At 32.7% G+C, this 12,844-nt stretch overlaps 1 protein-coding gene across 3 annotated transcripts in view; it reads left to right on the top strand.

Annotated features, from left to right (window-relative positions):
• Positions 1 to 12,844, top strand: part of LOC149065784 (histone-lysine N-methyltransferase 2C-like) — a 385,748-nt gene that overhangs the window by 61,032 nt on the left and 311,872 nt on the right. For all 3 annotated transcript variants that reach the window (XM_089253606.1, XM_089253607.1, XM_089253608.1), the window contains 2 exons: positions 908 to 1,012; positions 12,180 to 12,237. In XM_089253606.1, coding sequence (XP_089109732.1) covers positions 908 to 1,012; positions 12,180 to 12,237 — 163 coding nt within the window. The remainder of the gene's footprint in view (positions 1 to 907; positions 1,013 to 12,179; positions 12,238 to 12,844) is intronic.

The raw sequence follows: 12,844 nt of genomic DNA on the forward strand, positions 1-12,844 counted from the left end.
CATTGTTTGATGAGAAAATGTGAATCTTATTTTTTATGACTTAATTCTTATAAATAACTACTGCACTGGCTTCTATTAAAAAAATTTTGTTTCAGTGTTAGAGGTATTTGATTTACTGATGAATGAATCTCATCTAATTTTATTCAGTGGAAACATTTGTAATGGGAATCAAATAATGGAAAAAAACAACAACCTGCTGTATACGAAGGATAAATGTTTCGACAGGTTTTAGTGTGAAATAAAGTCTCTGATTAAATGTGTATGCAACAGAATCTAAGTAATCCTAAAAGTTTTCTTTTTCTGATGGTTTTTTAATTGAGGTTTTTGAAGCTCTTTTGACAAAAAAGCAGGTTTGCATTCTTGGACTTTACTATAAGCTTTCAGACTTTATTTAAGCATCTATATGACATGCAACTTGATTCATGACACAGGATATCAGTGTAATCCAGTGATTACAGACATTTTGAGAATTTGTGAATTATGAATGATTTGTAGGTGATTAAATAAATCTGTGAACCAAAGTGAATTGCGAATGTTTGATTTTTTTTCTCTTATTTTTTTAAATTTGAATTCAGAAAGCTGGAACACTTGGATGAAAGTGATAATGCATAACATTCTTGTATACATTCGAATCAGAAAATAAGCATAAGAAAGCTTTTGGTTTTATTAAAAATTCTGTTATTATCTATTATTAAAGATCCATTTGAGGATAATTGGTAATGATAAATTAAAAAAATAGACTTCAAACTACTATGAGTAAGTTGATTCATGAAATCAATATACTCAGCTTGAATTTAGACTCCTATATCTCTTGGGGATTCTGGATTTTCTACTTCATATGTCTCTGATGATAAAGTTGATGATGTGTTCAGAACCATACCCAATTTTTATTTTCTTATATTTTCAGAAATGCTCCAGTTGTGATAGATACGGAGCTTCAGTCAAGTGTAGCATGCAATCTTGTGATAAAATATATCATTTTCCTTGTGCAGTTATATGTGGAACACTTCAAGTAAGCATTTGTGCTTATGTTTCAGTATTGGTGGAATCTTTAATCAGTCATCCGAGTATGACACCTATAGATACGATGACTCTATGCTCTGATGCTAAAAGTACCCAAATGACTGCTTAACTTTTCAAACCCTATATTAAAAATAAATTTCTGAACACTGATGATTCATTGAGAAAAAGCTAGATCACTGGTGTCCCACAGAAAAATTAAAACAGACACCAACTTGCATTACTGTAGCCAGCAAAACTAGGAGGGGCAGCAATTAAAAAAATTGGTATCACTTACAATTGTCACATTTTTATAGACCAAATCCTCAAATAAAATTAAATTTGGCAGTGGGCAGCAATATCCTTCCCCTAGCTCCAACGTCTCTGACTATAGCTGCCATCCAATGGGAGTGCATTGTCAATTCTCATAAATACAGTTGATAACAAAGCATTTGAAGATCATGTGAGTGTGCCTCGTTCAGCCTCATGGGAACATCATTTTTCACCCCTTACATTGTACAGGTACTTTTCCTCATGTCATGAATTTACGAACACTTTTTCTGATCTTTTCATTGTTGTCAAAGCTGACCATTTGTGACTTCCTCTGTTTGCCCAACACAGCCGAGGACTTGTGCTTTGATGGTGTCCCTTGCAGTAACATTTTTAGTCCAGTCACAATTGCTCTTTCTTCTGCTGTTTTCTCCTAAAAGTAAACTGTTACCATGGTGTTGAATCATGCAACATGTAATGCTTTTGAGAACTCTTTAGGACCATTTACGCGAACACTTCTGTGCACGCTGTAACTGTAAACAACTTCAGAACTGCCTTCAAGAATGTGCATGTTACGGCGAAAGAAAAAAATTGCTGTTTGAAGTGCGTGATGGAACTGGTCATTTCAGTGTTCAATCATGAACTCAAGATTGTACATCTGAGGGTAAACCAGCCCTATAGCAAAAAACCGGGCGAATCCCTAATTTCTGGCATCGCCTTTTTTTATTATCGCTCTTAAAAAAGATATTTTTATTGTATAAATAATTTTTTCAATGACAAAACAACTTCAGAACTGATAATATCACTTGCAATATTTTTTTCAGAGTCTGGCTGTTTTTTTTCTTTTTTCAATAAATTTTTTTTAAAGAAATGATAAATTAGTTTCAAGTATGGTAATTTTATGTTTATTAGGTTATTGTAATAATTTTCAAACTTTGGTATTTGGTTCCTTTATCTACTGACAGAATTATCAGATTTATGGATATCTTAGATTATTATCATTATTTGACACTAATGGTGCATAAAAATATAAAGTATTTTAAATAGGGGCTCTCTCTTAACCTATGGGGTTTTTTTTTAGAAGGAAATGATAGCTTTTTTAAAATAGAATATAAATATTTTAAAGAAATAATAGTTTCAAAATTTGAAATTAATTTACATATATAAATCCATAATCGCAAAATAATGTGAGAATTGATGGAAGAAATTATTCCAAAATTAAAATCCAGAATTGAAAAAGTTTTAGAATAAATGAAAAGCCTTTCAGTAATTTGGAACCTCTTTTTGTGATTTGCGGCCCTGGTTCCATCCCCGTTCAGTAACCCATCAAGACGCACAATGGTTTCGAGTCTTTTCTAAATAATTTTTTGTTGAATCTTGCTGGCATGTGATATTAGGGAGATTGTTCTGTAATTGGAGCATTCTCTAAGATCACCTTTTTTGTGTATGAGTGTGAATATATGTTTTTCCGGTCTTCAGGCCACTCTATTCTCTCTCAGATTTGTTGGTACATCGATTATACTTTCATCTGCCCTTTTCAGAAGCTCTGCTGGAATATCATCAATACCTATATCTTTGCAATTCTTTAGTTGATTTGTTGCTTACCTGACTTCGTCCTTTGTAATTAGTGGTTCTTGATTTAGTTCCATATTGCTATTTATTATCTTTCCATCTAATTTCTTATAGGGATTTTCTGCGTATTCCTTTTATCTGTTTACAATATCTTTTTCAGAGTTCAAGACATACCCATTCTTATTAAGAAAGTCATCAACGAATAAAGCAAATGTGGTCAGAATGACTGTGGCAGTATTGCATTCCATATGCAAAATGATGTGTTCGTTTCCAGTCAAATTTCAAGACACAAACAAAAAAATAGTTTTTCATAAAAAAAATTTTCTCAAAATTTTATTGTCAGTTTTATTAATCTATGGCACATATATAAAATTTGATTCCAAGTTTTCTGAAAAAAAAAAATTCCAGATTTGCACCAAGTTTCTTTGTTTAACATTTTCCTGAAGCTGGGACAGCCAAATTTTGACGTTTGCTATAAACAATGATTTTTAAAAAAATCAGATTTTATCTGAAACAAATTAAGAAGCACTGCATGACAAGGAATTAAATGAACTAGAAAAAAATTAAAATTACCACCAAAGTGCTCTGAAATTTTGTAAAAAAAATTTCAGTCAGGAAAACAGTTTGTACACTTTTTTTGGGAATGACCCATATAAGGGGCTGTTAAGTATTACGTAAGCAAAATTTTAGTAATTTCTGACACCCCCTTTCCCCCTTGTCAGCAAAATTTCGTCATCAGCTCTGCCCCTCTGAATCCTAACTCTCATATTTTCATGAAGGGTGGTTGATGACGTAAGCATTATCCAACCCCCCCCCCCCCATCGATGTCAGATATGTTCATAATTCGCTCCATTCGTTGGTGTGGCAATTGGCAGAAGCCCTGTAGCAGAACCTTAACCAAGTAATTTTTGCTTGTGTCATCACTACACCAGAGAGTTTCTCTTTATTCATGTGTGATTTCATTTGCATGTTTTTTTGTGTTTTATTGGATTTTATATGTTTTTATTGTCAAAAGGTGTCACGAAACACCAGTGATAAACCTATTCTCACAGAATCAATTTGAACTCAGAAAATCATGCCCCCCATTGGTCTTCCCATCGTTGAAGCTTGATAGATACCCACAACCATACAGTGATGGTCTGCTGAAGATTGGTCTTTTTCTGTTAGTTTTCTCAACAGTCAACCAGGGTTGCAATTGGCAATTGTGCAAAATCTTGACAAAATGTCATTTTGCAATAGTTTTCGCCAAATTGTGAATGTTAAATTGCATATGTTGCCACATAAAGAGTATTAAATTGCTAAACATCCGATTTCCTCAGTTTTTTTCTCACATTTTATAACAATTTCTTTCTGAGTAGCTAAAATGCTGTAACAAACAAGAATCCATGAGGAACCACACCCACAAGATTGTGGGGGGGGGGGGGGATGCATCCATCATTAGTTTCTCACTTCTGATTTGGAATGTATATGGCATCTCCTGAGCACATAATACTGCCTGATGTTCTAAAGAATATGCACAGAGGTTTTATGATTTCAAAACAGGCTCACTCCTTGTCAAAATCTTGTTGACTGGAGGTATTGCTTCTGCTTGCGAAACAAAAGTAATGCCATGGTGACTACACAAAGACATAACTACCTCAACTGAGTCTTCACACCAAATGGTTTGAGAACTAACCTCTTACTGATGTAATAAGCCCAGAATCAGCCATAAACAGTAGATCCTGGTTTTTGTAGGCATAAAATGACTGTGGTGCTGAAGAAATTGAAGAAATTTTCCTTTTGTTTCATTCTATAAGGCATGTTATGGATCCTAATGTTATGTGCCTAGATGTGCATGTGTCATTTTTTGTAAGAATGATACTTTTCTGAGCACTGCATTAGATATAAATGCTTTAAATATAGAGTCCAATAAAGCTCATTTGGTCTGACAAGCAAAGGTCACCAAATTTTACTTTACTACAGGATGGGGTCCACCACATGCCCCGACATCTTGCTATAAATGTTAAAAAATAGTTTACCAATTTTATTGCAAAAGAATCGGTTATTTTGAAATTTTTCTGGTTGAAATAACACAATAACAGTTTGATTTAATTTTTGTCTTTCTTGTGTACAAAAAATCCAAATGGAAGATCCATTGAAATCCAAAGCTTAGAAGAAACGGTTTATACTATTGCTGATAATCAAAATTTCGGTGTTCATTTGATCATTTTTTTAAATATTTCGGTCACTATTTGGTCACTTTTTAAAATACTCCAGTCACAGTTTTCACTAGTTTTGAGACTGTGGTTTATGCCGAGCCCTGGAAGAGCTATGCATGTTCTTGTTGGTACAGAGGGTTTGAGCTATGAAAGAGACTTGTTTTTTTTTTATATGTTCACATTGGAAGAACGCGAATGGTGGAGGGGGGGGGATACGATTAAATTGTTTAAAATTTTCGAGGGGCTGGATAGAAGGTACCATGAGTTAGTAATCATCGTCAATCGACTGATTTCACAATGGGACACCAATATCAGTTGGTTAAGGAACAACTCCAGGTAGTAGTGTCGCAAGAAATGTTTCTCTAATAGGGTTGTGAATAGGTGGAGTAGCTTATTCCCAATGTCATGAATTATACCACAATAGAAATGTTAAAAAGAAATGTGATATTTGTGTTAGGATGAATCAAGAAACTATGTATAATTAGATAAGACAACCATAATTTTTTATGGGCAGTGTATTATATTTTCTTTTAAATATTAGTATTTACTGTTTTTTGGGTTATATTTTAGAAATTTTGACAAATTTATTTTTCATGGACATTTTCTTTCAGCCACCTCATTGAGCATTTTGCCTGATGTGGTCTTTATATAATGCATACAGTCATCAGACACAGTTCGTTTTCTGTTCAGCTGGACATTCAATTTCAATATGTGATTACATAAAATTATCAAATATATTTGATAACTATGTGGGCTAGATAAAATTACTGACTAGGTCAAGTTTGTGTACCCATGTCTTTGCATATACCTTCCGGTTTAGGTCACACAAGCTGTTCTTTCTTATCTGCGCATTCATGTATCTCTATGAAGACCTGGAATAATATCCTGTTGGTACAGTAAGCTTACTGTACAAAATCTCATGTACTGATTGTATAAAATCTCATGTTTCAGATCAAACTGACTCAAATAACATACTGATTGCCTTGTATAGAGTACTTGTATAAAAATAATATTTTAAAGTACATCATGTTTGTTGTATGCACAATGATTTACTTATAAGATAAATACAATGCATAATACATTCTGGCAATGCTGTTAGCTCAAACTTATTTCAAGCAATAACGTTTTTCTTACATTGAATGAATGAATCAATTAACATTTCATACTTGTTAGATGCATATCATTGATAATTTAGTGATTTTTGAGGCAAAAGCTCATTTGGTTGGAAGAAATTTTTTTCTGAATAATTTGACTTTTCCCAATGAGAGATGCAGTACCTGCCTCTTATTAAAATCACTTTTATCCAAAAGATTTTGATTATATTAAGCAGCTGATTTTTTTTTACCAGTGAATCAAAAACTTAAATCGAAACTACATATTTTTCAACAAAATTATAATGTAATAAAAATATGTACTCTGTACATATGAATTGACAATTTTGTTAATAAATAGTTTATTACCAATTAATTAAATTGACACATGCAGTGGTTGTGGTTTCTATACAAAAAATTCTCAATCAAATTATGTCGTCTTACATTTTTTCTAAGAATTAGATTATTTTAGACTAAGAGCATATTCGATTGAGAAGTAGAAATTCCTATTTTCGAGTTCTCAGTTTCTTGTGTCTATTTTCTAATCATTCATGAGCTTAGAGGAGGCTCCTATTTTTCTAAGTTCATGACTCCCCTAGTTTTTTTTTTAAATTTGAAACCATTTGCAAAATTTTCAGATGCCAAAAAATTAGACCAAATAATTCACAAATTTGTATTTTCTTTTGAGTTTCTTAGCAGATAAAGTTCTTTTCAATATTTTTTTATTTTAATTTAAGCAACAGCTTGATTTTATTAAATGTAAATTTCATAATGTGATTGGTATTGATTTGATTTTGCTTTAACAATTTGATTTTATAAAGCAGCTGATTTTATTAACCAATGATTTTATTAGCAGCAGGTACTGTACTAATATGTCAATGTACCACTATATATATGTTACGGTAAATGTGCAATAAATCTGTAATTATGCATAACCACAGACCACTTCGATAAGTTCGATAAATATTGCAAATTTATTACATTTACTAGTGATTATGTATAATCCCCAGCTTGTATTGGTAAGTATGATAAATCATCAATGATTTTTTATAAATTTTTTAGATATTATTCATGAAATTCAGTCTAGGATGACCAATTTGATCAACAATGTTGATTTTTTTTGTATATGTTTATACACTTGAAGAAAGCCAACATTTTCAATTTTTATATCTTCTTCACTTATTTTAATTCGGTGTAATTTTTATTAAAAAAATGTGTGTAGTCTATGCATCACGTACAGTCAAAACTGATAAGTTGTATACATAATTGCTGGTAAAAATGATAAATGCATTGAAAGTTATCAAACTTATCAAGACAATAGGTGATTGTGCATGGTAAATGACAATTATTCATAATTACCTATTTATCACATTTACCATAAAATATATATATAAGGTGAAAACTTGAGCCTTTTTCACCTCAGATATTTCATGAACCATTAGTTCCAGAGGAACAAACTTTCAATTGAAAAAAGTATTCACATAACAAATTCATTTCAGATATATAATTTATTTTACAAATTTGCTGTATGTGTACCAAGACATTCAATTTAATTTTTCATACTGTTATATTGTCACCATCACACCACACACAAGTTCACACTAAATGATTTCACTGAAAATACAGTACAGGTTGAACTTTATTGATAGCTTGATTTATATACTTCAATTTTTATTCTACTTTATTTTCTTAAACTACTAAATATTCACTTTTGTACTATTCTTAATTATTTTCCCCACTGCCTCCCTTGGACTGACCAACGATCCATGATTCTGTCTGTCTTCTCTGTTTTTATTATTTTTCTAATTATCATCCACTCTTCTTTTCTCTCTCTTCTGGTACTCCATCAGCAAACCTGTCTGGTGGCAACTTGGTCGTTTTTGTGTTGCCCCAAACATTCTGCCATTCTAACATTTCAATCTCCTGATTGACAGATCAATCAGGAAAAAGAAATTTTTCTTTTTCCTGATTGACATAATACATAATACACAAGAAAAAATTAAAAAACATGAGAATATTAGGATACACAAACACTAGTACATCAGAAATTGAATACTAAATGAGAATTTAGCATTCAATTTCTCACACAAAAGGATTTTACATAACAAAAAATTATACTGCGCTCTTGAATGGTCAAGATTCTTCTGACTCAATTTAACAACATCATGTACAAAGCATTTGGCAAAATATTTGGATTATCTCTAACAAATTTGCAATAAATTTGGTAACCTTGTCCTAACCTAACTGCACATCAGAAAAAGGAAGTAGGGGAAAATATAAAAATATATAAAAAGAAGAGGTACAATAAATAACAGGTAGATAAGATTGTTTTTTTTTTAGAGTTCTCTTTTCACCCTCACTCTACGTGTCTTTTTCCCTCTCACGTGTATATAATAGAAAGATGCATTATATGTGTGGGACAAAAATTATTAACAGGAGTATATATAGAAAGAAATGAGGGAAAGAAAATGCAACTTCCATGGATAATAGGGTTATTATAAAGCTTCATGATGGTGAACAGAGAGGAAAGAAAACACAGAGAACTTGTTTGAATTTATTCCACTGAAGTTTGGACGTAATATTTCGCCCATGAATGTAAAGAGGTCAAGGTTAAAGCCCACTGTTAAAAACCTTCGTATGGAAAGTGTAGAGTGGCATCATCCTTGGATAGGTCGCCATCTGGTGGCACTGTCAGCAATTGTGAGCTTTGACCGAGTTAGGTCTGACTGTTTATTCACTGTCCTGTTCAGTGCACATGAGCACTAAGGAAAGATTAAGATTTATTGCCTTTGTAGTCTAGTATTCTTAGACGCTCACCTGTGTGTGTGTGTGTGTGTGTGTGGGGCGAGTGAGAGGACGTGGGTTGCATTCCCTGCAAGGGCAGTTGAATTTGCTTTCTTCCTAAATTCATCTTTGCATCAGCCAGCTGTTAAAAACCTTTGTACATATATTGGTTGCATTCAGTTTATGAGTTGATTTCATGTATTCATAATGATGAAAAAGGATATTCACATTTACCATGGTTTATCCTCTTATGGATATTATCTCGGACCAAGTTTAGAACATCCTGGGAACCGGGTGAGATGTAACATCTGCTGTTACAAAACCCAGAATTCCTTCTGGAGAGTTCGCGTAGTGATACAAAGTGAGAGAGAGACAAATAAAGCAGAGTGTCCATGAATAACAATTGGTTTATTAATTTAAATTCAACAGAATTGTTGAATTGTTGCCTTTAATAATTTTAACAAAGAAACAAAATTATTTTAACAGTCATACCACATCTAGTCCAGATGTTGCAACATCAGCATACTTGGACTGTCCCATGAAGACTGTTACAGGTGCTGATTGGCAGAAAGCATGCACGCACACATGTGACGTCAGTGGAGCAGGTCGACCTCTGTGTGTGGATGTCACAGTATGGCAACGTGACTGGGAGAGCGTCAGATCCTCAAGAAGTCACCAGCAGCATCATTAGAGGATCAGAATGAAAAACAGCAGCAAAGGCGGACAATAGTGATAATGAAGGTGAAGATCAGGCTCAGCTAGTATTCTGCCACTGCACAAGTGAGATTAAAAAAGTAATAGTCATACAGCATTACAGATGGTTGCATCAATCAGGCAAATGAGAAACTTCCCCAAAAAGTAGGTGGTGAACCACATAATTTGGAACAACTGGAACTAGCCAAAACAAGCAGAGACCATTGCCAGCAGGATATATTTATACCTATAAAAAATACTAGTGGCACAGCCATACTCTGGGGACCAACTGCCTCAAAAAAGGTATTTAAACAACAGCCTATGAAAAAATATTCAGACCTAATTTACGTAGCCATTTGCAAAAACTAAAAACTTGAACCTCAAAAATTATTCTGCAACAATAATTGAAACAGTGATTTCATCAGGATCGCGCGCTCCTCTCAGGCTATGGTGGATGAAACAGTACAAAACAATGATCTAATGAGGTAAAATAAACATTTTTTTCATAACAATTTATATTATAAATGTATACAAATGCAATTATATAAATATGTACAAAAGATGATATAGAGGCAAGACAGGCCTATTCCACAGTGGTCCAGGATATGTTAGTGTGATTATTCATAATCATGTAATGTTCTTTGGTAAAACTGCTGGCAACTGATTATTCATTTGCTCTTCGCTCTACAATAATCCGAGGCTATTCAGTGCTAACGAATCTTCTATCCAGATAGATGGTAGGAGGACTCGTCAGCTTTTTTTTCACTTTCAAACTCTATAAACATATAGCACAGCTTGCTTCGTTAATTAATTGCTTGGGAGGATTTTTTGGCCTCATAGATGTAACTCGAAAATGCCCTAACCTCTGTCGCTTACATTGCAAGGTAAATTCTTTACAAACGATGTTTTCTTATTGCTATTTCTTCTGAACTGATCTATATTTTGCTGAATATTCTGATTCAGTTCACACTGTTCTTCCTGCAAGTTGGTTTTGTTTTCTGTATACCATCAAACAATCTCTGGAGTAGATAATCATCTGCAAATGACCATTGAACCAAATTGTCATCTGCATGATAATAATAGAACTCTTTTCTAATTTTTGTGCAAGCAACTTTTATAAACGACTTTCCTATTACTAAGTCATAATTTTTGGTATTATCATCGACTACTGAAATGATTTTATTTTCAGAGAACATCGTGGATTTCAATTTCAGCTATTACTATTCCTAATGACCTCACAGCTGGTGTTTTTATATTTCCATATCCAACACATTCTCAAAATACCGGCTCTACATTCAACCCCAATCACTTTTACTTAATGACTTGATTACTTCAATTTCTATTCTGAACTTTTTTTTCTTAAACTACTAAATATTCACTACCTTACTATTCTTAACCCTTTAAGTAATTTTTTAATTTTCTTGATCTGCATTATAACTGCCACATTGGAAATAAAAGCATGTTAAGAACATTGAGATAGTTTGGGGTGATCAAAATAAAGCAGATCATGTTTGATGAGATATCTTGGGATTCCCGCTATAAGGATTAGTTACTTTCGCTGCAGCCTCCCTTGGAGCGACCTACCTCTCCTTCATTCGTGATTCTGTCTTCTCTCTTTTTTGTTGTTATCCTGGTTCTCATCACCTTTTTTTTTTCTTTGTCCCCATGTGTGCTGAGCCACGTATTGCACAACTGGGATCTCAATGAGCATCACAAATAATCTAACACAAGAGTCAAAATAGAACTCAAAATCAGTCATCTTGAGTTTCAGACTATTGAACATTAATATTTAGAAACTACAAATTTTGGCAAAATTGATATTACCAAGTTATCAGTCCATATCTCCAAGAACCGACAGTCAGTTCAGTAGAATGTTCGAAGTCAACTTGTCCATTCTTTCATCTTAGCAGGTTCTTAGTGGTTCAGGTATATAGAGGACTGGAGAGGTATTCCAAGACTGACATCCTAACTCCCCGGATGAAGTTAACCAGCAAGTGGTGAAGTGCAGCTGAATGCAAGTGCAGTAGAAGTATTTTTTGCTGCCACTAACAATATGATGCCTTGGTCCTCTAACTTCAATTACAAAAGTGTTGCTCCTGCCTCTTCTGCTCCAAAACAAAAAAAATTTCCATGTTTCTGAGTGCACTATCAGCTGAGATATTTGAATTCAAAAATTGCTGCAAATGATGGAACAGCATATATCAAAGGACAAACTTGTTTTATGCTTTATATGCTTTTCTTTCCCTCACTTCAACAGTTTTTGAACTTAAATATCTCAGCAAATATTGCTCTTAGAAAGATGAATGGTTTTTTTGGCTCAGAACAGACTGGGCGAAAACTTTCTAATTGAATATTGAAAGATGGAGGGATCATATAAAAATTACATTTTGTGTCTACATATATAGCCACTAGTAAAATATCTGAAATGAACTTGTTATTTGAATACTTTTTATTTGAAAGTATGTTTCTAAAACCAATGATTCACAAGTTATTTAAGATGAAATAGACTTGAGTTTCAGCCTGTATTATATGAACAATAATATTGATTGTAAAAAGTTTGTTTTATATGTAGAATGCAAAGACTCTGAAGATTGCTTGCTCTTCTCATGAAGATGCAGCTCAAGAGTTGGGTAAGTTTGTTTCATCTAAAATTTCTGAATAATAATAAAGATAAATAAATGTGTAATATTTAATATATACATTTCAAAATATTTGAGCAAAATTTTGCAGTTTTATATTACTGAAAGATTTTCCTCTGACGCACAAATTTCATTTGTAAAAAAATGTTGAAGGGGGTGATACATTCCTATATTTATTTTATCTGTACTGTCATGAAATAATCAATTTTGTATTATATTTTTTGAATTTGTGTTTTCCTTGTATGAGGATATCGCACACTAACTAAAAAAAAATTGTGAACATAGTTATATGGAACCCAATTGAGCCATATGTGTTTTTTTTTTAATTTAAAAACTTTTTTATAGTTTATTTGTAAATTTCAAAGGCCATATTCTATAAAACTTGTTTTCTGCATTAAAAACTTCGAAAGAATTGCTTTTTTTTTTGTTCCCAACTCTTACTATTAATTACTATGAAACCTTGGTACAATGACATCCAATACAACGATAATTCCCTATATAACAATAATTTTGCTTATCTACTTTGGAATTGCTCGTACTTTAATCTTAAACTTCTCTCAATACGATATCCTCTACTACAGCATTTCTCAACCTATAG

The sequence above is a fragment of the Pholcus phalangioides genome, unplaced genomic scaffold (assembly GCF_987345545.1).
Source record: "Pholcus phalangioides strain wild (caught in Gottingen) unplaced genomic scaffold, Ppha-v1.0 ptg000039l_1, whole genome shotgun sequence".
Classification (NCBI taxonomy): Eukaryota; Metazoa; Arthropoda; class Arachnida; order Araneae; family Pholcidae; genus Pholcus; species Pholcus phalangioides.